At 40.7% G+C, this 25,997-nt stretch overlaps 1 protein-coding gene across 12 annotated transcripts in view; it reads left to right on the forward strand.

Annotated features, from left to right (window-relative positions):
• Window positions 1-2,585, forward strand: part of FARS2 (phenylalanyl-tRNA synthetase 2, mitochondrial) — a 643,321-nt gene extending 640,736 nt beyond the window's left edge. For 11 of the 12 annotated variants that reach the window (XM_072603731.1, XM_072603724.1, XM_072603722.1 and 8 more), the window contains one exon: window positions 2,285-2,585. In XM_072603731.1, coding sequence (XP_072459832.1) covers window positions 2,285-2,440 — 156 coding nt within the window. In that variant the 3' untranslated portion in view covers window positions 2,441-2,585. The remainder of the gene's footprint in view (window positions 1-2,284) is intronic. The other variant, XR_011965889.1, reaches the window with a different exon arrangement.
• The last annotated feature ends 23,412 nt before the right edge of the window (window positions 2,586-25,997 follow it).

Here is a 25,997-nt window from a genome sequence, read left to right on the forward strand (position 1 = left end):
CCTTCTTCCTGGCATTCAGTGACTCCATAATCTGGAACTACCCAGCCCTTGTCTCATCAGTCTCCTCTCCACACCCTTTTACTTTAGAACTAAACACACCCTGAACTCTCTGGATTGTGTGCATTGGCTCCTGCCATTCCCTGTCCTTCCCCCAGGGAATTCTTAACCATCTTTTAAAGCCTTACTCAAATGAAACCTTCTCCATTAAAGCTTTCCAGGCAGTTAGCATAGTTCCCAGCACATAGTAGGTACTTAATAAATGCTTATTGACTGACTAATTGATCTACCCCTCTGCTCTGTCAGTAATGATCTTCTTCAGACTTTTACATCATACTTATCATTGTAATATTATGTGTTTGTTTGTATCTTCTGTCTCCCTTAGACTCTTAAGTTCTATGAGGGTCAGGGACTATTATTTTCCAATCTACTGTTTACAGTAGATTGTCTGTTGTTGTTATTTAGTAGTTTCCAGTAGTGTCTAGCCCTTACTAACTCTCTTTGGGGTTTTCTTGGCAGAGATACTGGAGTGGTTTGCCATTTCCTTCTCCAGCTCGTTTTACAGATGAGGAAACTGAGGCAAACAGAATGAAGTGACTTGTCCAGGGTCACACAGCTAGTAGATGTCTGAGGCAGTATTTGAACTCACATCTTTCTGATTCCAGGCCTGGTGCTCTATCCACTGTTCCGCCTAGCTGCCCTAGGTTGTGTTTACTAAATGTTTAATGAAAGAATGTTTGGTGGCTTATACCTATTGTCCCTGCTGCTGGGGAGGTTTGTTGTTGTTCACTTCTTCAGCTGTGTCCTCCTCCTTGTGACCTTGTGGACCACATTGTCCATGGGGTTTTCTTGGCAAAGGTACTAGAGTGCTTTGCCATTTCTGTCTCCAGTGGATTAAAGCAAACAGAGGTTAAATGACTTGCCCAGTTAATGTCACAGTTAATGTCTGAGGCCAGATTTGAACTGAGGTCCTCCTGACTCTAGGCCTAGTACACTATCCACTGAGCCATCTAGCTGCCCCAAGGGAGAGGCTAAGGATAGCAAATTGCTTAAGTTTGGGAGTTCTGAACTAAAGCCAATGGGATACCTGCACTATAAGGAGACATAAATAAAAATAGGTTGGAGAAGACCAGAGCATGTTAAAACTTCCATGCTGATCAGTATTGGGATTGGGCCTGTGAGTGGCCACTGCTCTTACTTCCTGGACACGATAGGAAGACCCAATTTGAACCCATTAAAACAAAATTAATGAAGCTTACAGGGAATCCATGTTGATAAGGAATCCTAGACTTCCCCAGGGTGCGTGGGACTGCCTCTGCAGGGTGTGTACCATTTGCGCCAATGAGGTGTGAAGCACCGTGAAGTATTTGTATGACTTACAGCTCATACCTGTTGTTAAGAGAAGGTTGGTCCAGCAAGCCAGGAGATAATAGAATCTCCAGGACTAAGAGTTCCAGTTTTAGTTTTGTTGCTTCGTGATGATTTAATGCTTGGTCCTGGACGTACGGCCATGGGTCTCCTTTGACTTCTTTACTTTCTTCAGTGGTAGTGGAATAGGAAAGCGATCCCTCACAGAGATATGGCCAGACTCTTGACTTATATGCCTTTGCAGGGGACTGAACTTAAATTCAAGATTTTTACATTCTGTCTGTGTTTATGACTTTATTGAGGTCACTTCAGGTCTGAGCCTTAGTTTACTCATCTGTAAAATAAGAGGATTGAATGAAATTTCCGTAGATCCTTCCCAGCACCGACATTCCATGTGACTAATTCGACTCTTCTGTAATTAAGAGAAATCCCTGAGACTCCAAAAAATTAAAAAACGCACTAATTAGAGAGGACCTAAGGGATCATCTGATCTGACCCTCCCTTTTACAGGTGAAGAAATGGAGACCCAGAGGCACTGAATGTTTGACTGAAGTGCACACAGCTAGTTATCCATTGTTCTCCTGATTCCCAGTCCCAGAAAGGATAATTTACTCCTTTGTCTCAGCCTCAGTCCCTAAATTAAAGCCAAGAATTGAAATAATTGTCCAGATAACTTAATTTTCAATTCCCCCACCCTAAAATAACAGTTTTCCATCCCAAAACATATTAGTAGTAATTCTAGATTAAGGTTTTTTTTTTTTAAACGTGATACTTAAGATAATTTCTTTAATCCTTTGCTTGGGTTGAGACATGTGGCCAAAGAATATCTGATTCTTGTGTACTGTTGAGCTTCGTGAGATGAAGCAGGGCTTTCAGTTTCTCACCACTCACCACTCTGTTCTGCCCTTCTGTTTTCCAGAACGCAGAGAGTCAGCCATTGCTATCGAATTACTTACCGCCATATGGAGAAGACCCTCACCCAGGAAGAAGTGACACACATCCATCAGTCTGTCCAAGAAGGGGCAGTGCAAGTGCTGGGTGTGGAGGGCAGATTTTGACGTGCCTGCTTTGCTGAGGTGGAAGGCCTTCTCCCTGCTCACAGATTCACCTAAGGAGAAAAGTACACACTCCCCATCCATGAATTGAGGGGCATCAGCTATTTTTTTGATAAATGGGTCAGTTTTAGGAATTGTGTGAAATAAAGAATAACTCTGGAGAAATTGTTGACATAGCATCTGTCTTTTGTTTTGGTAGGTGGGATGGGAAGCAGCATTAATATGAGATTTCACTCTTGTTATGAGTAGAAATACTCTACCTGGTGGCACTAGTTGTTGTTAATTGGTCCCTGGGTCCCATTAAAGTGTAAACACTAGGCATTATTTCTTCTTTGACAGACTCTTCCTTCCACATAGTACATGAAACCAAAGAAGAACATTGAATTCTCCAGGTACCAGAAAGTTTTCTTTTTAAACTGGCCTCCCTCCCTTTTATTTCATTCCATTTTGCAGAGCAAGCTTCAGAGAAAGGGCCTCGTATCTCCAAGATGGTACTTTTCCTTAAAATAAAACAATGACTTAGAGGTAGACTCATAGCCCCACAGCCTACAGTTCTATAGTAGATAGGGAGAAGATGAAGGGACAGCTGCCTTCCTCAGTGTTTTGTTTCTGAACAGGTTTTGTTTCTAGGGGTGACCTTTGAGAAAGAATGCAAGACTTTGAAGCCCCCCCTTTTCCATACCAATCACTTTGTAACTAGCCTGCTTCATTCATGACCAGTGATAATAGGCAAATTCCATCCCAGGCATCATGCTGGAGGCTGGCAGAGATTCACAAGTGCTAGAATAAATATTTTATGAGGAACTGCCTTTAATGTTTAACTCTTGGAGGGTCAGTGCAAGGGGGCAGGCACTGCTTTTGGAAGGGATGGGCTTTAATATAGTTTTACTGTTAGGGACTAATTGGAAGGTTTTCCAAGGAGCAGCACTGCCTTCTGAAGGAACAGGAAAAACAAAATGCAGTCTTGCTCCAGGCTTAGGCAGGAACACACTGGAAGGGGACCTGTTTCTAATGGGGACAGGGTCTGAATGGAGGAAATACATAGTAAAATTCTGCTCTAGAGCAGCCGTCTCTGCAAAATGTTTTAATCCCACCTCGGATCGATGGCACCTGTTGACCAGGATGATGAGTTTCATTTTCATAGAGAGGGTCTATCAAGGTGAGCAGAGGAGGTAAATACAAGCAGCTATCACACCATACTCTTCCATGACTTTTGCTATCTCACTCCAGGTTACTTCACATTATGACTGTTGCTTCTGTTCTGTTTAAAGAACAGATCCTGATGGACATAAATTCCCTCGACAGCACAGACCACTTCCTTTTTTTTGGTCATCCCCATAAGTAGGATGGTATTTGGCACCTCACAGGTACTTATAAGAAATGCTTAAAGGATTGATTCGAGCCTTGTTCCCTCCCTTTCATCTATTGCCTTTCTTTTTCTGATCTTATGCACTATAAAAGCTTCACTTGACCCCAAATAAATAAACAGATAAATACCGAGACACAGGGCAAAAATCATAGAAATTTGTAGCTGAAATGGACCTGAGAGTTCATCTAGTCCAACCTTTTCATTCGACAGAAAAGGAGACTGAGCCTCAAAGAAGTGAAGTGACTTGCCCAATAATAATACAGTTATAAAATAAGTAATACAACTGATCTTCAAACTCAGGGTTTCTGATCCCAAGACCAGTAAGTACTCTTCCACCACCAACCTGACCTCATAAATACTTCTTACAAAACGTGCCTATCCAAAAGCCTTTGCATTCACTGGAATCTGTAGCCTGAGGTTTGGGTGAGCAGCAAAGGAATTAGGAATGACAGAGCAAAAATGGTTTAATTTAAAACAAAAGAGAAGTATAAAGATAGACAGCACATAGCTGCCTTTGGCAGATGAGATGTGAGCCACTAACAGTGAGAACAGTGAGTGACTGTAACCAACAGGAGAAATGCCACAGAGCTGGAGAAAGACAAATGTTTCCTTGATTTTTAAAAATTGAAATAAAGTGGAGAGGGCCTATACTCTGCAAAGGATGTGCCAGTGTACTTGACTTTGATCTCTTAAATATTCTAGAATATGTCATTACAGGGATGATAATCAAACTTGTATGATGATCATGAGACAATTCCAAAACTGATGGAAAACTCTATGCACATCCAAAGAAAGAACTATGGAGTCTGAATGTAGATAGAAGCAGACTATTTTCCCTTTTTGTTTTTTTTTTCTCTTGTTTTCTTTCTTTTGTTGTGATTCTTCTTTCACAGCATGACTAATGTGGAAATATTTTTAATATGATTGTCCATGTACAGCCCATATCAGATTACATGCTGTATTAGGGAGGGAAGAGGGGAGGAAGGAGAGAAAAATTTAGAGCTCAAAATCTTACAAAAGTAAATGTTGAAAACTAATAATAATTAATTTTTTAAAATGATGATCACCAAAGGCCAGCTGACTCTATTGACAACAAACCATTCTAACTAACCCTATTTCCCTTTTTTAAATGGGGTGAATAGACTGGTAGATCAAAAGAATGCTAAATATATTGTGTAGCAAAGACTTGACACAAGATTGAGAGGGGCGGGCTGGAGAACAGGACAGGTCGATGGGTTCAGGAATTGTGAATGACTGGACATCAGTTTGGAAAAGGGTTCCTGCTTTGCCCTGTTCTCTTGAACATTTTTATCAGTGACTTGGATAGAAGTGTGAAGGGCACACTTGCCAGATTTAAAGATGACACAAAGCTAAGAAGGATAGATAACATTGCATGACAAAGTCAGGTTCTAAAAAGATTTCCTTGGAGCAGGACATTGGACCAAACTGAATAAGATGAAATCTAATGGTATATCACAGTCAGGATTCAGACTCCAGGCCGTGCTGGTAAATTCTTTCACTTGGGTTTAGAATATTAACTTCATAAGCACATGACTGAGAAAGTAATGCCTAGATCAGAGGTGGGGAACCTGTGGCTTCAAGGTCACATGTGACCCTCTAAGTCCTCAAGTGCAGTCCTTGGATTCAGTCACATGTGACCTTGAGGCCACAGGTTCCCCATTCCTGGCCTAGATAGTTCAGTTAAGAAAAAATATCTGCAACTTTTCATACATTGTAATGATAATATAGGTGCCAGGCCTGGAGTCAGGAAGACTCATCTTTTTGAGTTCAAATCTGACCTCAAACACTTATTACCTGGGTGACTATAAGTCAGTTAACCCTGTTTACCTCAATTTCCTTATCTACAAAATGAGCTGCAGAAGGAAATGGCAAACCACTCCAGTGTTTCTGCCAAAAAAACCCTAAATGAGGTCGCAAAGAGTCAGACACGACTGGAGTTGACTAAAAAACAATAAAAATAACAGCAACAGATCCCCCAGAGGAGGATAATGGGCATCAGACTCAAAGCATATGAGGATACATTGAAGGTGTTATCATGGGGAACAGAAGACTTAACAGGTGATGTGATATGAAGAGTTGATACATGGAAGAGTGTAGAGAATTTTTCTAACAGACCTCAGAAGACCAATGAGTAGAAGCAGTAGAGAGGCAGATTTAGACTTGGATTAAGGAAATGTAAAGATAAACTTTCAAATCCATGGAGCTATCCCAAAGTGGAATGGCCTGGGTTGGGGCATGGTGGGCTCCTCTTCACTGGAGTGTTGGAGCACATGCCGCATGACCATGTATCAGGCTTGTTTTAGGTTATTCTTGTGTGTAACTAGGTTAGACCAGCAGGCTTTCCTAGTTCTGAGATTCTGCTCGTTCAAAAGTTGTAATGTGGGAGCAAGTGACAGGCTGTATTTTTCCTTCATTAGGAAACTACTGAATGTGTTTCATTCATGCTACAGTAGTGGCATTGACCTGATGCTTTAGAAGTGAAAAGACAACCTTCCTAAAATCCATCCAACTGTGAAGTATGAATGCCTGTTGTCATTCCTGGTCTCTTCTCACCCTAGTTATGAAAGGCATAACGTCTCCATAGAACCTTAAACTTTGCAAAGTGCTTTACATACTTGATTTCGTCAGAGCTGCTGCAACCCAATGATGGCTTGTCGTATTTGCTTTAAAGGTGAGAAAGCAGATGTTTAGAAAAGGGAAGTGATGTCATAGTCTCCAGCTAGTGAGGGCCAGAGGTGAGATCTGAACCTATGTCTTTCTGATTCCAAGACTAGCATTCTACCACTTTGTCTATATAAAGGTGAAGTGTGAATGGAAAGCACAGTCATTTGGGGAAGTCTATGTACATTCAGATTTAGTTACATGGTAGCATCTTCCTAGGCACCTAAAGAGGCACACCTATAGTATGGGTATTTACCTGTTGTTTTCTAAAGTTCCCACACACCCATCACCATCACATTAACTGCACATCAACATTGACTAAAAGAAGATAATGGAATTGATCCACCACCAGACAGGTGCACACTTCTGAGTTATAGTCCTCACAGTAGGGGTAATTTGTAATGATTTTGCCTAGTCCCTCTTGGGGACTATTTATAAGCTGACTGGCCAAAGTTGGGTATTCAGTCTATGGCAATCAGTCAAATAACATTTATTAAGCACCTTCTATGTGCCAGGAATTGTGCTAAACACAGAGGATACCAGGAAAGGCAAAAATACTCCCTGCTCTCCAAGAACTGATAATCTGATGGAAGAGATAACATGCAAATAACTGTGGACTGACAAGAGAGAGACACTGTATAAATCAGTACTACTTTCAGAGCAAAAGCACTAAGATTAAGGAGGACTGGGAAAAGCTTTTCTTTTCATCTTTTTTAAATTTAAATTTATTTATTCATTGTTAGTTTTCAGCATTCACTTCTATAATATTTTGAGTTCTAAATTTTCTCCCTCCTCTCCTTCCCCCCTCCCCAAGATGGTGTACAATCTGGTATAGGCTCTACATATACATTCATATTAAGCATATTTTCACATTAGTCATGTTGTAAAGAAGAATAAGAACCAATGAGAGAAACCACAAGAAAGAAGAAACAAAAAAAGGAGAGAGACAGAGAACACAAATATGCTTCAATATTCACTCAGAGTTCCATAATTCTTTTTCTAGATGTGGATGGCATTTTCCATCACGAGTCTTTTGGAGCTGTCTTAGGTCCTTGCATTGCTGAGAAGAGCTAAGTCTATCAAAGCTAGTCCTCACACAATGTTATTGTTACTGATAACAATGTTCTCCTGGCTCTGCTCACTTCACTCAGTATTAGTTCCTAGAAGTGTTTCCAGATTTTTCTGAAGTCCACCTGATCATAATTTCTTATAACCACAACTTGTCCAGCCATTCCCCAATTGATGGGCATCCCCTCAATTTCCAATAATTGGCTACCACAAAAAAGCTCCTATAAGTGTTTTTGTACATATGGGTCCTTTCCCCATTTTTATGATCTCTGGGATACAGCCCTAGAAGTGGTATTACTGGGTGAAAGGGTATGCACAGTTTTATAGCCCTTTGGGCAGAGTTCCAAATTGCTCTCCGGAATGGTTGGATCAGCTGACAACTCCACCAACAATGCATTATTGTTCCAAGTAGGAAGAGCTTCTTGTAAAAGGAGGGACTTTAGCTGAGATTTGAAGGAAGTCAGGGAAGCTGGGAGGTAAGAATGAGGAGGGAGAACATTCTGAGCATGTGGCACAGTCATTTAAAATGCCCAGAGTTAGGAGATGGAATGTCTTGTTCAAGGAACAGCAAAGAAGATAGAGTCATTGAATTGCAGAGCTTCTGGAGGGGAGTGAGATTATAACAAGATTGGAGAGGCAAGAGCGGGATAGGTTATTGCAAAACAGGGTATTTTATATTTGATCCTGAAAACAATAGTGAGCCACTGGAGTTTATTGAATGGAAGAGGTAGGGTTGATAGGGTCATACATGGATTTTAGGAAGATCATTTAAGAAGATTGACTACTGGATGGAGGATGGACTGGAGTGGGGGAAGATGTGAGGTAGAGAGACCAATCAACACGCTATTGCAGTAGTCCAGGTATGAGTGGATAAGAAACTGCACCCATGTGTTGGCAGTGTCACAGGACAGAAGAGGGTGTATGTGAATAATATTAAGAAGGTAGAAATGATAGAACTTGTCAATCAACTGGATATTGGAGGTGAGAGAGTAATCAAACATGATACCTAGATTGCTAGCCTAGGTGACTGCATGAAGGATAATGTTCTTGACAGTAATAAAGAGTTGGGAAGATAGGAGGATTTAAGGGGAAAGATAATGAGTTCTGTGTTGAGAGATATTCTGTGAGATATCCAGCTTAAGATATCTAATAGGCAGTTAGAGATGCAAGATTGAAGGTCAGGAGAAGGGTTAGAACTGTACAAGTAGATCTGAAAGTCATCTGCCTTGAGATGGTAATTGAAACCATGGGAGCTGATAAGATCGACAAATGAAACAGCATATACAAGGAAGAGAATACTGGGTAGGACAGAGATTTGGGGGACACCTACCATTAGTAAGCATAACCTGGATACAGATCTAGCAAAGGGCACAGGAGAGGAGTGGTCAGATAGGTAATCTGAGAAGCCAGTGTCACAAAAACCCAGAGAAAAAAGAATGTCCAAGAGGAGAGGAAGATCAACATTGTCAAAGGCTGAAGAGAAGTCAAGGAGAATGAGGATTAAGAAAATGTCCTTGAATCTGGTAATTAGGAGATCAGCCCAGCATTTTAACGAGCCACAAAGAGCGATGAATGAACACTCCAAACAAGACTGTATAGAACTGGTCCACAGCACCAGCCATAGGTTTTATGTCAAAACAATTAGACACTGCTCTGTAATCCCAGGCTCTCAAAGGAGTCAGATTTATACAACAACCTCAGCTCCATTTGGAAAGCAAATGGGATTCAGGGACATGGTCAGAGTTACAAAGGTCATCTCTTGTGTGATGGAGATAACTTGAAAGTCAAACAACCTTGGTATCCCTCGAAGGCAGCCCACACTCCCAGGAGGCTCTTCCTTTTCATACTCTTCCTCTGTAATGTGAGGTGAGGGAGTATTCATTCCCAACTTTGATTTCAGAAGCAATTACTCAAGATTCCCTTGGCTCTGAACTTTTAAGGAGCTTTTCTACATAGCAATGATGGCCTTATAACCACTTGAACAAATATAATGCTTTGTGCTTCACATACAGGAAGGACAGTGTATGTAGGGGGAAAAAGTATCCACTGGAAATGAGGTTAGAGGACCTATAGTTTAAATCTTTATTGCTTTTTGCTTCCATGACCTTGAATAAAGTCATTCAACCTCTCTGGGCCCTAGTTCCCTCACCTTTAAAAATGAGGGCAGTGAACTAGATGGTATTTAAGGTTGCAACCAATTTTGAGTGAAGACCTCTTTTCTAGTATCAAAATATTCCCCCCCCCCCCTCAATTTGATAGTAGTTATATTATTGGTCTTGGCATTTTACCCTGGGGCTGAGCTGTCCTGATTGATGGGTGAGTGAAAACTCCCCTAACCCACTCTATCTACTCAATCCCAGAACATGCTTCATATCCCACCAGGACCATCCACCAGGACACCAAGGCCTACCTAGCCTTCCACCTCTTGCTCTGGGAATAGTCATCACATCAATGTTACTATTGCATTGGAAAGAGTGTAACTGTCCTGTGGCTCCACTCCCCACTCTGTATATCTGCTATCTCCCTTTGTAGGAATGTAAAGGGCAAAGATTGTCTCACTTTTGCATTTGTATCCCAATCACCTAGAGCAGTTCTGGACAGATGACGATGGACTTAGTAAATGCTTATTTATTAATTCATGTCCATTGTTTGAGAAAATATATAAGGACAAAAATCTAGTTAAGTGATACTTTCAGATGAACTTATATTTTATTAATGACATCTAGGTACATTTGAAAGGTAGCATATATATTTGTGAGACATTATTTAGTGTACAGAAGATATATTATGTTTTCTTATATCTTAGACTGCACCATGCTACAGATTTTATTAGAACTAAAGATCAAACTGACAGCGTGTTATGTGTGTGTGAATTTCTGGATGCCTTGTAATAATTCTGTGTCCCCCTCAGACTCCTCATCTGTAAATTGTAAATTGTGTCTGTAACCCAACTTTGAGCATCTTCAGTTTCATGGAGCTTGCAGCATCCCCTGTCATGTCAGTGGAGAAGCCTGTTTTGATTGGTTGCCTGCATCTTTAAAGCTGGTGAGACCCATCTGGTCAGCCTCTCTTTCCTCTATCCTTCAGTTCTGCTCTTAGCTGTTGTGCCCAGTATGGACATCATGAACAAAATCAATCATCAAAAGGGAGGAACTTGCCTGCTGCTACTTACCTCTCTTTCACCCCCCAGTCCCAGAAATGGACCTAGAAATGTTTGTTTCTATATTGTGTTGTTGCTTCTCAATTTCAGGTGCCCATAGGCCAAGGAGTTTGAATCATGGAGACCTCAGAGTCAGGATTGTGGGCAGAGTGGTGCAACAACCAGCCCACCTGGCAAAGAAACCCTGAGAAGTCAGGGGAACTCCAGCTTCAAGAGGGTTTTGGACTTGAAAGAGGGACTATGTTCTACAGAAACTGAGCTATGCTGTGGACCTTATCCCCTTCCCCTCCCTAGAGGCTGAGGTGCTGCAGAAGGGAAGGGGAATTGTGCTTCCAATGCATCGGGGCAACTGTGTTTGTATATTTGTGATTATCTTTTGGAAGTAAATATTCATGTTTGTAAAAGCCCTACTGCTCTCTCTCTCCCTCTCTCCCTCCCTCCCTCCCTCCCTCCCTCCCTCCCTCCCTCCCTCCCTCTCTCTCTCTCTCTCTCTCTCTCTCTCTCTCTCTCTCTCTCTCTCTCTCCTCTCTTCTCCTTCTTTCCCTCCTCCCTTTCCTCTCTCTGGGGGGATGGAGAGGAGATATGGCTAGAGAATAGACAGTTGTTTGGAAAGCAAAAGACAAGCCTAGAACAAGCACAGGTTTTCCAAGCTAAAATAATCCCCCAAAGCATTGAGAAGAAGAAAAGATAATGCTATAAGGTTAACTTCCAGAGTAGGTTTGATTCTGTTTCCCAACACTTAATCCTTACATCTTCCTCTTGTTGGTATCAGGGATAACAACCAGTCGCCACTTTGTTGAGAAAAGATATCACAGACACTGAAGGAAATAAATAGCCCAGGACCCTGGACCTAAGAAGCCTTGGGAATAACAATGTCTTCTCCAACCCAGACTCAATAGCCATCATGACAGGAAGCAACTCCTTTAGGGAAGCGACCAGTCACCCCTACTGACTGCTGCTGACAAACTACCCCTTCTCAGACAGCCAAGACAGCCTAAGCAAGACACTGATCAAGAGACAGGATTCTGTATGTGCCAGGCAAACAAAATTGCCATCCCCTGCTCCCCTCAGACCCTGATGGAGATAGCTCTGGACCCTGAACCTCACTGACAGTGGCATCATGACCCTGCTTCCAGTCTGGGCCCTAAAATCATCACTGGGAGGAGTAATCACAGAAAGGGCCCAACTTCCTTCCTACCACCAACAGCAACTACTGAACCATGGCCACTGATGAGTAAGGAAGCCCAAGGGGGCTAGGAGCAGCAGCACCAGTCCGCCCTCAGTTGCCATCCTGGAAAACCCTTCCTGTGGGTAGGCAGCCCGGCGACTGCTCCTGCAGGTTTGCAGACTCAATTGCTGTAGTCCCAGAAAATAGTGTTCTTGCCACCAAAGTCCTTGGCACTGTCAAATGGTTTGGCATCAGAAACTGATATAATTTTTATCAGTAGAAATGACATTTAAGAAGACACATTACCATGTGCTTTGCTGCAGTTCCCCAAGGACATCTTTCCTTTTGACTTACAGCTAAGACCTCCTATAATGTATTGTCTTTCCCATTAGATTGTCATCTCCTTGAGAGCAAGGTGGCTTATTTTTGTATTTGTATCCCTATCACTTTGAACAGAGCTTTGCACATAGTAAGTGTTTAATGAATGTTTTTTCACTCATTCATATTTCCCAAAGGTCCTTTCTAACTCTAAGCCTTATGAACCACCAGAAAGCATATAAATTTGAGTGGATTTTCCCAGTTTTGTTGCTATTGAGTCGTTTTCAGTCATGTCTAACTTTTAGTGATCCCACTTGGGGTTTTCCTGGCAAAGATACTGGAGTGGTTTGCCATTTCCTTCTCCAGCTCATTTTACAGATGAAAAAACTCAACCAAGTAGGGTTAAGTGGCTTGCCCAGGGTCATACAGTAAGTGTCTGAATCCAGATTTGAACTCAGGTCTCCCTGACTCCAGGCCTGGTACTCTATCCACGGCACCACGTAGCTGTCTTTTTTCCTGCATCAGCTATGGCTTTTTTAATTCACCCATACCCTAACCCAGTTCTTTTTAAAAAATTAATATTAATCAGGATAACACAAGATCTAGCAGCTTCTACATTAAGGGATCGAAGGGCTTGGAATATGATATTCCAGAAGTCAGAGGAACTAGGATTAAAAGCAAGAATCACCTACCCAACAAAACTGAGTATAACACTTTAGGGGAAAAAATAGTCATTCTATGAAATAGAGGAATTTCAAGCATTCTTGATGAAAAGACCAGAGCTGAATAGAAAATTTGACTTTCAAACACAAGAATCAAGAGAAGCATGAAGAGGTAAACAGGAAAGAGAATTCATAAGGGACTTACTAAAGTTGAACTGTTTACATTCCTACATGAAAAGATAATATTTATAAGTCAAGATTTTTCTCAGTACTAGGGTAGTTGGACGGATTATATACATATAGACAGAGGGCACAGGGTGAGTTGAATAGGAAGGGATGATATCTAAAAAAATAAAATTAAGGGGTGAGAAAGGAATATATTGGGAGGAGAAAGGCAAAAATAGAATGGGGCAAATTATCTCTCACATAAAAGAGGCAAGAAAAAGTTTTTTCAGTGGAAGGAAAGAGAGGAGAGGTGAGAGGGAAAAAGTAAAGCTTACTTTCATCACATTTGGCTTAAGGAGGGAATAACATGCACACTCAGTTTGGTATGAAAATCTATCTTACACTACAGGAAAGTAGGGGAGAAAGGGATAAGTGGTGTGTATGCATGGTGGTGATAGAAGGGAGGGCAAATGGGAGGAGGGGGTAATTAGAAGTAAACACTTTTGGGAAGGGACAAGGTCAAAAGAGAGAATAGAATAAATGGGGGGCAGGATAAGATGGAGGGAAATATAGTTAGTCTTTCACAACATGACTATTATGGAAGTCTTTTGCAAAACTACACATATATAGCCTATGTTGAATTGCTTGCCTTCTCAGTGGGGATGAGTGGGGAGGGAGGGAGGGAGAGACAGAAGTGGGAACTCAAAGTTTTAGGAACGAATGTTGAGAATTGTTTTTGCATGCAACTGAGAAATAAGGAATACAGGTAATGGTGTATAGAAATCTATCTTGCCCTACAAGAAAAGAGAGAAGATGGAGATAAGGGAAGGGAGGGGTGGATAGAAGGGAGGGCAGATTGGGGGAAGAGGTAATCAGAATGTATGGTGTCTTGGGATGGGAGGAGGGGAGAGATGAGGAGAAAATTTGGAACTCACAATCTTGTGGAAATGAATATTGAAAACTGAAAATAAATAAATTAAATTTTTAAAATTAATATTTTATTTCCTCCCACCCCCAATTACATGTAAAAACAATTTTAGCATTCCTTCTTTTTGTTTTTTCAAATTGACCAAGTTCCTCTTGTGATCAAGGAAAGACTTATATGAGACCATTGCTTATCGTCCGAGAAGCAAAAGAATGGACCTGAGCTGGCTAGTCCATTCACAGTTTAAATCCAAGACCTCAATCTTGATTACATGGGTTAACTGGCTACAGAATGGATTCCCTATAACTGTTAGAGGGAGCATTGCTTGGCATTGAGAAAACTGTAATGTCATCAGGAACCTAGGATGGATAAGTACTTCATGTACCCTGCATATTATTAAAAGCATGTATATATCATCTGCCTATCTGCTTTTACCCTTAAAGGCAAGTTAAAATAAATAGTATGAGGTCAGCACCTTTACGCCTGATTTGTTTAGTGTTTATTGATCTTTCAAGGGCAGAGTGTGTAAACAAACCCACATCAATCTGTGACAATTTGATGTGATAGGTATGAAGTCATAACAAGTTGACCTTTTTTTTAAAAGGCAGAACAAGAGGTCATGTCGCTCAGCCACAAAAGACTCCAGGTGTTGCCAAAGATAGTTACAGGGACAGAACTAAGGAGTGGAAAGAACTGATGGCCATATGGTGCTTTTTGTAGTGACATCTTTTAGCAGATGATAAGTGCTAGTCATGTCATTCTTTCAAACGGAAAAATAGGGAGATGTTTTTATTCATTATTGGTGTTCTTATTTATAACAATTAATAGCATTATGATTATTTATTAATAGTAGCTTAGATCTTCCTAGCACTCTGCAGTTTACAAAGCACTGTCCCTCCCAAACGCAGTGTGAGGGAGGCAGTACAGTTATTCCTTCCACATCATAGGCATTAGGGGCATGGTGTCCCTGCAATCTGGAAAATCTGTGAAGAAAAAAGTTTTGGCTCTCCTTTCATATCAGAGAAGTCTATTTTTTTCTTTTTCTTTTATGGGGTGTTTATAGGACCTTACTGTAAAATTTGGGTTAAGTATTTGGTCATAGGCTATATGTAGGTCAATGTTAAGGAAAAATACTTTTTCTGTGTTGTCTTCTGGTCTTTGCATGTTATCTGCAGCTTCTGCAAAATTCTCCAAAAATTCTCATTTAATTTCTTATGCCAACCCTCAAGATATATTGAAACCACATTGAGAAACATCACGCTGTGGAAGGCATAACCTTAAAGTAGTAGTATCCCTATTTTACAGAACACCAAACAAGGTTAGAGGAGTCAAGACATGTTCAAGGTCATGCATCGTGTTTATACTTCTTTCTCATGTTTTGAGGGAATACAACATTTTTATTCTCTCCTTGAGTATAATGGGTAATGGGTCACTGAGTCCAGTCTTAACCAGAGTGCTCTGCTGACACATTCCTTATGCAGACTTTGAAGTATGTGGGGACCACTATTTACACACAACATATATACATACATATGCACACATATGTGTATGTATACATGCATGTGTGTATATGTAATTGTAAAGTCCATGAGGACAGACTCCATCCATGTGCCACCACAAAAGAATCCTTTCCCATCCCCGCTGGGAAACTAATGTCTTCCCTTCTAAGGTTACCTTCCATCTGCTCTGCTTACATTTGTAGGGAACCTATTTATTTTGATGTTGCCTTGACCACTAGAATTGTGAAGTCCTTGAGGGCAGGGATTGTTTCTTTGAATTCCCAGGGCTTGGCACAGGTACCTAGTACATAGTAAATGTTTGTTGATTGACTGATTCACAGCTAAGCCAATCCCCTCCTTTCCAGTATTCTTGCCCATTATCCCCCCCACCCCCAGGTACTCAGTAATCTAGGCATCCTCATGTACTATTATTTCCTCCCACGTGACTCTCCATCTCATATCTTTTCACTCTTGCACTAGACACCACCTATGCCTGGAATCTTCTCTCTCTTCACCTTCTCTTCTTGTAATCTCTGGTTTCCTTCAAACCTCGTTTCAAGTCCTATCTTCCATAGGATGCCCTTTCTGATCCCCCACATTGCTAATGCCCTCTTTCCTAAACCCACTTTGCATTAATTCTGTAAATACTTTTTTATGCATAATCAATTCTCGACATTCATCCTCAAGCATTCCTGTGATTTTATTAGTAACCTCGTTTTCACTTTCAGGTTGCAACCATGCACATTCAGGACTATGCACGATAGAGGAAAAAATGAGAGGTGAGATGTGGCAAGTTTATATCTGCAAAAAGGAGGAAAGCATTCATAAAAGTGTTCATGAATCTGCTCCAGAAAGTGTTAAAGTAATCTCTCAAGTGCTCTGTGAGGAAATTGAAAACATGGAAAAGTGGCTGAGTTTGTTGGTACATGTGACAATGGTCACCTCCGCCCTCTCCAGCACTTACATAGTTGAGCAAGCATCCCGTCTATCCCACTGCCTGTGCCACTGAGCTCCCAAGAGTACTGGCAGGTGTCTTGTTGGGCCAGATGAGCTGGCTTGGGTGGTAGTTTCAAACTGTGATCCAGCAACTTACCCCAGACATGGAACAGTTCAACCACAGGAGCTGAAAGCCCTCTTCCTTTTTTAACCTTGGGGTTCTTCTGACATCATCACCTCTGCCCCTCCCAGTTCCATTTGCATTTTGTCGATTATTCCATGGTTACTGTGTTAGGAAAAGGGCACATTTTCAGAATTAATGTTTTCTTATAAAGAATTGTATGCAGAAAAAAATATTTTTAGCAATCTCTAGTGAAAGACTGCAGTTTTGGGTAGTTATGGGAACCTAATACCCTATTTCCCATGGGTTCAATGTATCAACAACATAACTTTTTTTTATTTTCTTGCCATGTGCTAGGAATGTTACCACATAAAAGTTGATGATTGACTGTAATACATATACACACCTGCATATGTATATACATGTATGTGATACTTATGCACATCCATCATGTATAGAGGCAAACACATGACTGTATACATGTTTATGTGTACACATATACACACATGTATGTGTGTATGCCTGTGTCTATGTACACACCGCATATATATGGGTATATACATACCAGTGTGTATGTACACATATACACATATGCATGTGTGTGGTATATACCTATATTATGTACATCAGAATGTCTAGACCATTGAGTGCATGGAGAGGAATAATGGATAGGGATGGGGGGGAGGGGAAGAAAAAAATAAAGCAAAAAGTGCACAGATGAGAACAAAAGAAAACCTAGAAGGAAGCAAAGAATAGCTGGGTAGCTTTGAAAACAATGTGTAGTATTTATTACACAGGTTTTCTTGAAATGGCAATTTATTGTTTTATATTGAATCCTCTCATGTTCTTCTGTGTACATGGAAATGTTTTTTCCTCTTCTCATTTTGTAATTTAGTTTAGAATGAATAAAAAATTTACACAAAAAAACTGGAAAGGAAGCGATAGGTTTACTTGTAAATCAGTCAATCAATAAGCATTTATTAAGCACCTACTATATACCAGGTACCTATGCTGAGCCCTGGAAATAAAAAGAAAAAAGTCAAAACAATTCATGCACTTAAGGACTTTACAATTCTAATGGACAAGGCAACAATGAAGTAAATAGGTCCTACAAACACAAGCAGAGAAGATGGAAGGTAACCTTAGAAGGGAAGGGGTGGGATAGGAAAGGACTCTCATGAGGTGACCCTTGGATGGAGCCTGAAAGGAATCTAGGAATTCTAAGTGTCAGAAGTGAGGAGAGAGGCATGCCAGGCACAAAGTCAGGACAGAGACTATTTGGCTGGACTGCAAAATTTGTGACAAAGAGTAATGTGCAATAAGGCTGAAAAGATAGGAAGGAACTCATTTAGGAAGGGTTTTAAATGCCAGACTGAGGGGCTTTTATTTGGTGCCAGAAGTAATGGGAACTCTTAGAGGTTATTGACACATGTGCTTTAGGAAAATGACTTTTGCAGTTGTATGGGGGATAAAATACGAATGGGAGGAGATTTGGTCAGGGAGACTAATTAGGAGGCTGTTGTATAAGTCTATGTAAGAAGCAATGAAAGCCTGATCTAGGGAGATTACTGTGTGAGGGGGGAAAAGGGGACAGATAGATGAGGTGTTACAGAAGCAGAAACAATGAAATTTGGCAGGTAATTGGATGTGTGGGGTGAGTAAGAGTAAGGAAATGGGAATGACAGCAAGGATACCAATCTGGGTGATTGAAATAGGAAAGTTTTAAAGAGGTAAGGATGCAGAGATGGAGATAACAAATTTTCTCTTTTTTTCTCTTTCTTTCTTTTTTGATGTGTTGAGTTTCAGATGTCTACATGATATCTAGTGCAAAGTGTCCAATGGCCAGTTTGTGATATATGACTGGAGCTCGGGAGAAATACTAGGGCCGGATTTATAGATCTAAGAGTTATCATCATAGAAATAGCTAAACCTGATAAGAGGTGAGGAAGTCCATATAAGATAGAGTATATAAGAGAAGAAAAGATGGCTGAAGATAAAGCCTTGGGGGTCACTCACAAGTAGTGGTTGTGACATGAATGATCAGGAAAAGAAACTGAGGAGTGATCAGAAAGGAGAAAACAGGACAGCCTCACCCAAATGCAGAGAATACAGTATGTAGGAAGAGAGGGTGTTCAATGGTGATAAATGCTGGAGAGGTAAAGAACGATGAAACTTGAAAAAAGGCTTCAGATCTGGCAATTTCAGAGGTCAAAGGTAACTTCAGAGAGGACATAAAATAGGTCAATATTTTATTTTTGAAAGGAACTCAGCAAAGCTAAAATTATCCCTTTAAGTATTCTTAGATACAGGCTCTTCCACAGTCTTGAGTATATTAAATGCGTTCTTCAAATCCAGAGATAGCCTTTTTGATATCTCCCTTGCCCACCTTATAAAAAGCACTTTCCTAAGGATTTATCCCTGCTTTCATCTCCAAGTTACCCAGGATGTGGGATGAGATCAGATACTTTTGATAAAATCATAATCAGTGGGGGGATCTTATTCTTTCTGTGATGAACCGACCATCAGGATAGTCTGATATTTAAAGCCCTTCAAAATACAGCCTCCAATCTTAATCTCCTCTGTGTAAACCCTATATTCCCATCAAACTGGAGTACTCCTCAAATGTGCTCTCTGCTTCTCTGCATCAATACCTTTGCCTCAGATGCCCTTCACCAATATTTCCGCCTATACTTGAAGGCAAACCTCAAAAGCTACTTTTTCTTCTCTCTCTCTCTCCCTCTCCCTCCCTTGCTTCCTCCCTCCCTCCCTCCCTCCCTCACTCCCTCCCTCTCTCTCTCTCTCTGTCTCTCTCCCTCTTCCTTCCTTCCTCCTTCCCCCTTTCTCTTTTCCATCTTTCCCTCTCTATTTTCTTCTTTCCCTCCTTTTGTCACCTAACACATCCTCTTTTGTGCTATGATACTTGCTTGCAGACTTGTTTTATGTTGCTGACTAAATTGCAAACTGTGTGGGCAAGAAATGGATCCTACTTGTCTTTGCCATCCCTACAATGCCTAGCACACAGAGACCAGCACGAAATATTTACTAAATTGTACTGGGTTGGCTTGGTGACCAATATAAGCTCTGCATGTCTTAGAGGGAACTACAGGAATTAAGATTTTGAAGGCAGGATTTGTTTCTTTATAATCCATGTTGGACCCATTAGAGTACTGTCCTGTCAGAAGGGCACAAAGCCATCTTAGCAATGGATCAGCCAACCCAGAGAACCCATCATACTGGAATCCCAGTGTCCCTGGGGTCTCAGTTAATGTTAGAAGAGAAAATGAGTTTCAGTCTTCTAATGCTTCTTGAATATTATAGCAAGTTGCCCAGAAGGCCCCTCCAAGGAAGCTGCAGAAACTAGCCTTCACATGACATGCTACTGTATTGGAAATGTCCAGGATCCCAACAGTGAAGTAAATAGAAACAGCATGAGCTGAGAAGATGAGAGAGAGATCATGAAATGTTCTTGTTGAGGACTTTTGTGTTTGTGTGAGTGATAGGGTGATTGTGTCAAGTCACTGTCTTAGGAAGCTCAGATGACTGTAAGCTTGGCAATCCAAGGTTAATTGCTTATACTTTGATAGGGAGCAGACAGGCTCCATTAAAGGCAGTACTCCCAGCATCCCCTGGGGATGAATGGCCAAGTAGCCAAAAGAACCAGAGCAGCACTCATGGAGTCTTCTGCTGAAAGTTTCCCTGACAGAGGAGTGGGTGCTCAGGCTCCAGGTTTGCTGGGACAAGTCTCAGGACTAAGGATTCCTGTTCCTTTTTCAGATCTAAGAATTGAAGAATCTGTTCCAATCACCTCCAGGGCTTGTCTTCTCATTAGAGGTAGGGAGGGTTAGAAGGCACTCACTGGAAAATGATGTGGGCAATGAAAGTAAATTGTTTGCTTAAGTAGAAGGGGAAGGGGCTTAAGGAACAAGGTGGGGGGAAAGGGTGGAGCCAAGACAGCAGAGTAACACCATGGACTTGCTAGAGTTTTCCTCTCAAACCCAGTCAAATACCTGTAAAAATGACTCTAAACAAATTCTGGAGCTGCAGAACCCATAGAAGGATGAAGTGAAGCAAATCTCCAGCCCAAGGCAGCCTGGAAGGTCAAGGGGAAATATCTATCACCCCTCACTAGGAATAGGATGCTGTCCAGCGTGGGCCACGTTAGCACAGATGGGACCTGACCACGTCTGGGAGTACTGAATGTCTGGCACCTGTGGTGGTTTCCAAGATTTCACAACCTCCAAATGCAGAGGAAAATTGGAAGGACAGTGGAAAAAAATCTATGTTACCTGTGTGAGAGAGTAAAATGGTCCAACCCCAGCTCCAGGAAGGCAGAGGGGGGAGGGGGTAGAGGAACCCATGGCAGCCACAGCAGCTGTAGTGGGCAGCAGTAGTGACTGTTTCTGGAGCTCTAGGCTCATAGATTGTGGGGGGATCAAGTGGCTGACAGTACACCCCCACTTTCACTGGAAGCAGAGAATTACCTTGACAAAGAGCTCAAAAGTCAAGAAAATAGGGAAATGAGCAAAAACTGGAAAAAGAATCAGACTATAGAATGTTATTTTGGTGACAAGAAAAATCAAAATATACAAACAGAAGAAGACAGCAAAGTCAGAGTTCTTACATCCAAAGCCTCCAAGAATATGAATTCATCTCAGGCAATGGAAGAGCTCAAAAATGATTCTGAAAATCAAGTAAGAGAGGTAGAGCAAAAATTGAGAAGAGAAATGAGAGTGTTGCAAGAAAATCATGAAAAATGAGTCAACTACTTGCTAAAGGAGACCCAAAAAAAATGCTGAAGAAAATAACATTTTAAAAAATAGACTAGCCCAAATGACAAAAGAGATCCAAAAAGTCAATGAGGAGAAGAATGCCCTAAAAAGCAGAACGGCCAGATGGAAAAGGAGATCCAAAAGTTCTCTGAAGAAAGTAATTCCTTAGAGATTAGAATGGAGCAGATGGAAGTTGATGACTTTATGAAAAATCAAGAAATTATAAAACAAAACCAAAGGAATGAAAAAATAGCAGACAATGTGAAATATCTCATTGGAAAAACAACTAACCTGGAAAATAGATCCAGGAGAGACAATTAAAAAATTGTTGGACCACCTGAAAACTATGATCATTAAAAAAGAGCCCAGACATCATCTTTCAAGAAATTGTCAAGGAAAACTGTCCTGATATTGTAGAACCAGAGGGTAAAAGAGATATTGAAAGAATCTACCTATCACCTCCTGAAAGACATCCCAAAAGGAAAACTCCTAGGAATATTGTAGCAAAATTCCAGAGCTTCCAGGTCAAGGAGAAAATATTACAAGCAGCCAGAAAGAAACAATTTGAGTATTATAGAAATACCACCAGGATAACACAAAATCTAGCAGCTTCTACATTAAGGGATCAAAGGGCTTGGAATATGATTTTTCCAGAGGTCAAAGGAGGTAGGATTAAAACCAAGAATCATCTATCCAGCAAAATTGAGTATAATACTTTGGAGGGAAAATGGTCTTTCAATGAAATAGAGGACTTTCAAGCATTCTTGATGAAAAGATCAGAGCTGAACAGAAAATTTAACTTTTAAGTATAAGAATCAAGAGAAGCATGAAAAGATAAACAGGAAAGAGAAATCATAAGGGGCTTACTAAAGTTGAACTGTTTGCATTTCTACCTGAAAAGATAATATTTATAACCCTTGAGACTTTTCTCATTATTTGGGTGGTTGGAGGGATTCTGTGCATATAGACAGAGGGCACAGGGTGAGTTAAACAGGGTTGGTATCTAAAAAAATAAAATTAAGGGGTGAAAGAGGAATATATTGGGAGAAGAAAGGGAGAAATAGAATGGGGTAAATTATTTCTCACATAAAAGAGGCAAAGAAAGCTTTCTCAATGCCACAGAAGAGGGGGGAGGTAAGAAGGACAAAGTGAACCTTACTTTTATCACATTTGGCTTAAGGAGGGAATAACATGAACACTCAGTTTGGTATGAAAATCTATCTTACACTACAGAAAAGTAGGAGGGAAGGGGTTAAGCTGGAGTGGTGGTGGGGAGGAATGATAGAAGGGAGGGAAAATGGAGGGGGTAACTGAAGAAAACACTTTTGAGGAGGGATAGGGTCAAAAGAGAGAATAGAATAAATGAGGGGACAGGAGAGGATGGAGGGAAATTTAGTTAGTCTTTCACAATATGAAGGTTATGGAAGTGTTTTGCGTAACTACACATGTATAATCTATATGGAATTGCTTGCCTTCTCAGTGGGGATTGGTGGGGAGGGAGGAAGGGAGAAAAGTTGGAACTCGAAGTTTTAAAAGTGAATGTTAAAAATTGCTTTTACGTGCAGCTGTGAAATAAGATATACAGGCAATGGGGTATAGAAATCTAACTTGCCCTACAAGAAAATAGAAGGGATGGGGATAAGGGAAGGGAGGTATGTGATAGAAGGGAGGGCAGATTGAAGAAGTGGTAATCAGAATGCACAGTGTCTTGGGATGGGCAGAGGGGAGAGTTGGGGAGAAAATTTGGGACTCAAAGTATTGTGGAAGTGAATGGTGAAAACTAAAAATAAATATTTTTTAAAAAAGGAAAAAAAAGAAGAAAAATATGCCATGGGCAAAAAAAAAAGGGCAGTGTGGTGCAGTGGATAGGGCCTTAGACTTAAGTTGGAAAGAATTGATTTCAGAGCGCACCTCAGATAATTGTAAGCTCTAATGTTACATATGAATGTTGACCTGCAACTGAAATTACATACAAAAAGGACCTACACCCCTCTCAACCTGAACTGTATCCTTAAAGCCTTCTGTGAGTCTTGGTCAGGAAGAAGCTATTCAATCGCTTCCAGGAGAGTAATACTTGCAACATGTATGACCATGCATTGTTTCTGTTGCCTCCTCTATAGGCCAGAAATGATAGATTTTATGCTCACCAGTGGGGGAAAAGACAGATAATATTCAAAAACCTCACCAAACATTCACTCCAATATGCACATTCTTGCAGGATCTTTTGTTTTAACACAGTAGCTTGGAATCAGAAAGATCTGAGTTCAAATTGGGCCTCAAATATTTACTTGTTGTGCAACCCTGGGCAAATCACTTAATCTCTGTTTGCCTCAGTTTCCTCATCTGTAAAGTGGGGATAATAATAGCACCCCCCCAGAGTCATTGTGAGTATAGAATGAAATATTTATAAATTAGCCTAGTGTCTGGCATATAGATGACAATAAATGCTTGTTTCGTCTCCTTCTTTAAGGAGTAGCACAATATCATGAAGAAAATGGTGTTTAACCTCTTATATATATGTTAAATGTGAAGTATCTATCTCCATTGGTTATAGAAGTCTTAATGAGGCCCAGGTAATGTCTTCTAGCTCTGTATGAAGCAGTCAGTTCTACTGGTGGGACCATCTCCAGTGGTCCTGATTTATATCTTACCACTGGACCCAGATGACTCCAGAGGAGAAAGTGAGGCTGGTGACTAGGTTGACAGGTTGTGTGATAGAGTGGAGAAAAGTCTAGAACTAGAATCAGAAAACACTGGAGTTTAAATCCTACCACTGACATTTAATAGCTGTATGACTTTGAGCAGGGCATCTAACTTCAACCTATGAGCCTCGGTTTTCTCATCTGTAAAATGAATATCAAAAACATCTACCTCACAGGGTGGCTGTGAGGCTTAAATAAGATAAGGTATATAAAGTGGTCTGAACATTTTAATGAGTTACATACATCTCAGTTATTATTAGCATTATTACTTTCTTTAGTGGTCATAGATTGCAGTTTTCAACGTGTCTAGGCTTGGGGCATCTCTTTCTGATATTAGAATGATAAATAAAAAAGAAGAATCTTGGTTGTTGGAAGGTATGATTTTGCTTGGAGGGCGGTGTATGTTTCTCTCTGTCTCTCTCTTTCTCTCTCTGTCTCTGTCTCTCTTTCTCTGTCTCTGTCTCTCTTTCTCTGTCTCTGTCTCTGTCTCTCTCTGTCTCTGTCTCTCTCTGTCTCTCTGTCTCTCTGTCTCTGTCTCTCTGTCTTTCTGTCTCTCTGTCTCTCTCTCTCTCTTTCTCTCTTTCCCCTACTTCCTCTCACTTTTCTTTCTCTCAACTCAGGGGCCTGTTGAAACTGGTTTAGTAGGACTCAGGCGAGCAGATTTTTACATTTTCAGTTTATTTACATCTCAGAAATGAGCAAATGCAAAATCAGGGCTTAACTTATTGTTTTCTTTATTATCTAGACTTAGGAAAGTTATGGAGAAGATTTTAATGATGCAGATTAAACTTAAAAGTGTGTCATGAGTACATTTTTTTTCTGGAGAGCTTGTTGTTAAACATTTGCCACCACATAACAGCCTCAACTCTAGTTGTCTTCCTTCTTCTCATCTAGCAGACTTAGATCCATATCTTCTACATCCACAACCTCTCACATGCATTTTCCCCCTCTTCCCTTTCACAACCACTACCCAGGGTAGAGCCTTTTATTGTGATCCACTCAAACTATTTCATTTGCTTCCTTTTCCATCTTCTCTTTCTCTCCCCCAAACCATCATTCATTATTTTTCATTACTTTCTTTCCATACACTCCCAATTCTTTCTTAGTCATAGAGCTGTTTACCCTTCCACTTGATACCTTTTAATGGTCTCCTATTGCCTATATGGATAAAATTCTGACTCCCTTTCCTGGTGTTCAAGGTCTTCCACAATCTCTTGCTGTCCTCCTTTTGCTTAATAGATATCATTTTCTCCAAGGGTACTTTTAGTAGGGAGTGGGCAGTTAGACAGCACAATGGATAGAGTGCTGAGCCTGAAGTCAAGAAGACTCATTTTCCTGGGTTCAAATCTAGTGTCATATACTTAGTAATACTAGTATTACTTAGTAATAAGTAAATAATTAGTAATTGTGAGAGCCTGGGCAAGTCACTTAACCCTGTTTACCTTGGTTCCTCATCTGTAAAATGAGCAGGAGAAGGAAATGGCAAACCACTTCAGTGTCTTGGCCAAGAAAAATTTAAATGGGATCACAAAGAGTTGGACACAGCTGAAATGACTTGACAACCAATTCTAGGAAGGAGCTGTCCAGCTGAATCATGGAAAATTGGAGGGTAAAACTGACTGACTTTATTACCCAGTATATTAAAAAATACATGTTCATGCAAGAGGACAAAATGCTTTGAATTCTGTGCTGAGCTCCTACCCTCTCTGTTCTTAGAATTGCACCATATTACTTTCTCTTGTTCCTTAAACTCTGCTAATCTAGTACCCACTTTCTTTCTGTGGGCCCTAAGCTTAGCATCCTAATGACCATATGGCTCCATTTCTAATCCCTATCTGAGTAGGGATCCTCCAGTCATGATTTTCCATAGTTTCCCAAATAGAAAATTCTCAACTAGTGTCATGGGAAGTGGCTAGTCGTAGCTCTCACCCTGCCTTAAGCTTAGCAAGTCTGAGAGGGATATTCCTTTTTTTTTTTTTAGCCTTACTTCATTGCTTGCTTCTACTTACTCTATGCCCCTGAAATATTCCCTG

This window comes from Notamacropus eugenii, chromosome 4 (genome assembly GCF_028372415.1).
Source record: "Notamacropus eugenii isolate mMacEug1 chromosome 4, mMacEug1.pri_v2, whole genome shotgun sequence".
NCBI classification, from domain to species: domain Eukaryota; kingdom Metazoa; phylum Chordata; class Mammalia; order Diprotodontia; family Macropodidae; genus Notamacropus; species Notamacropus eugenii.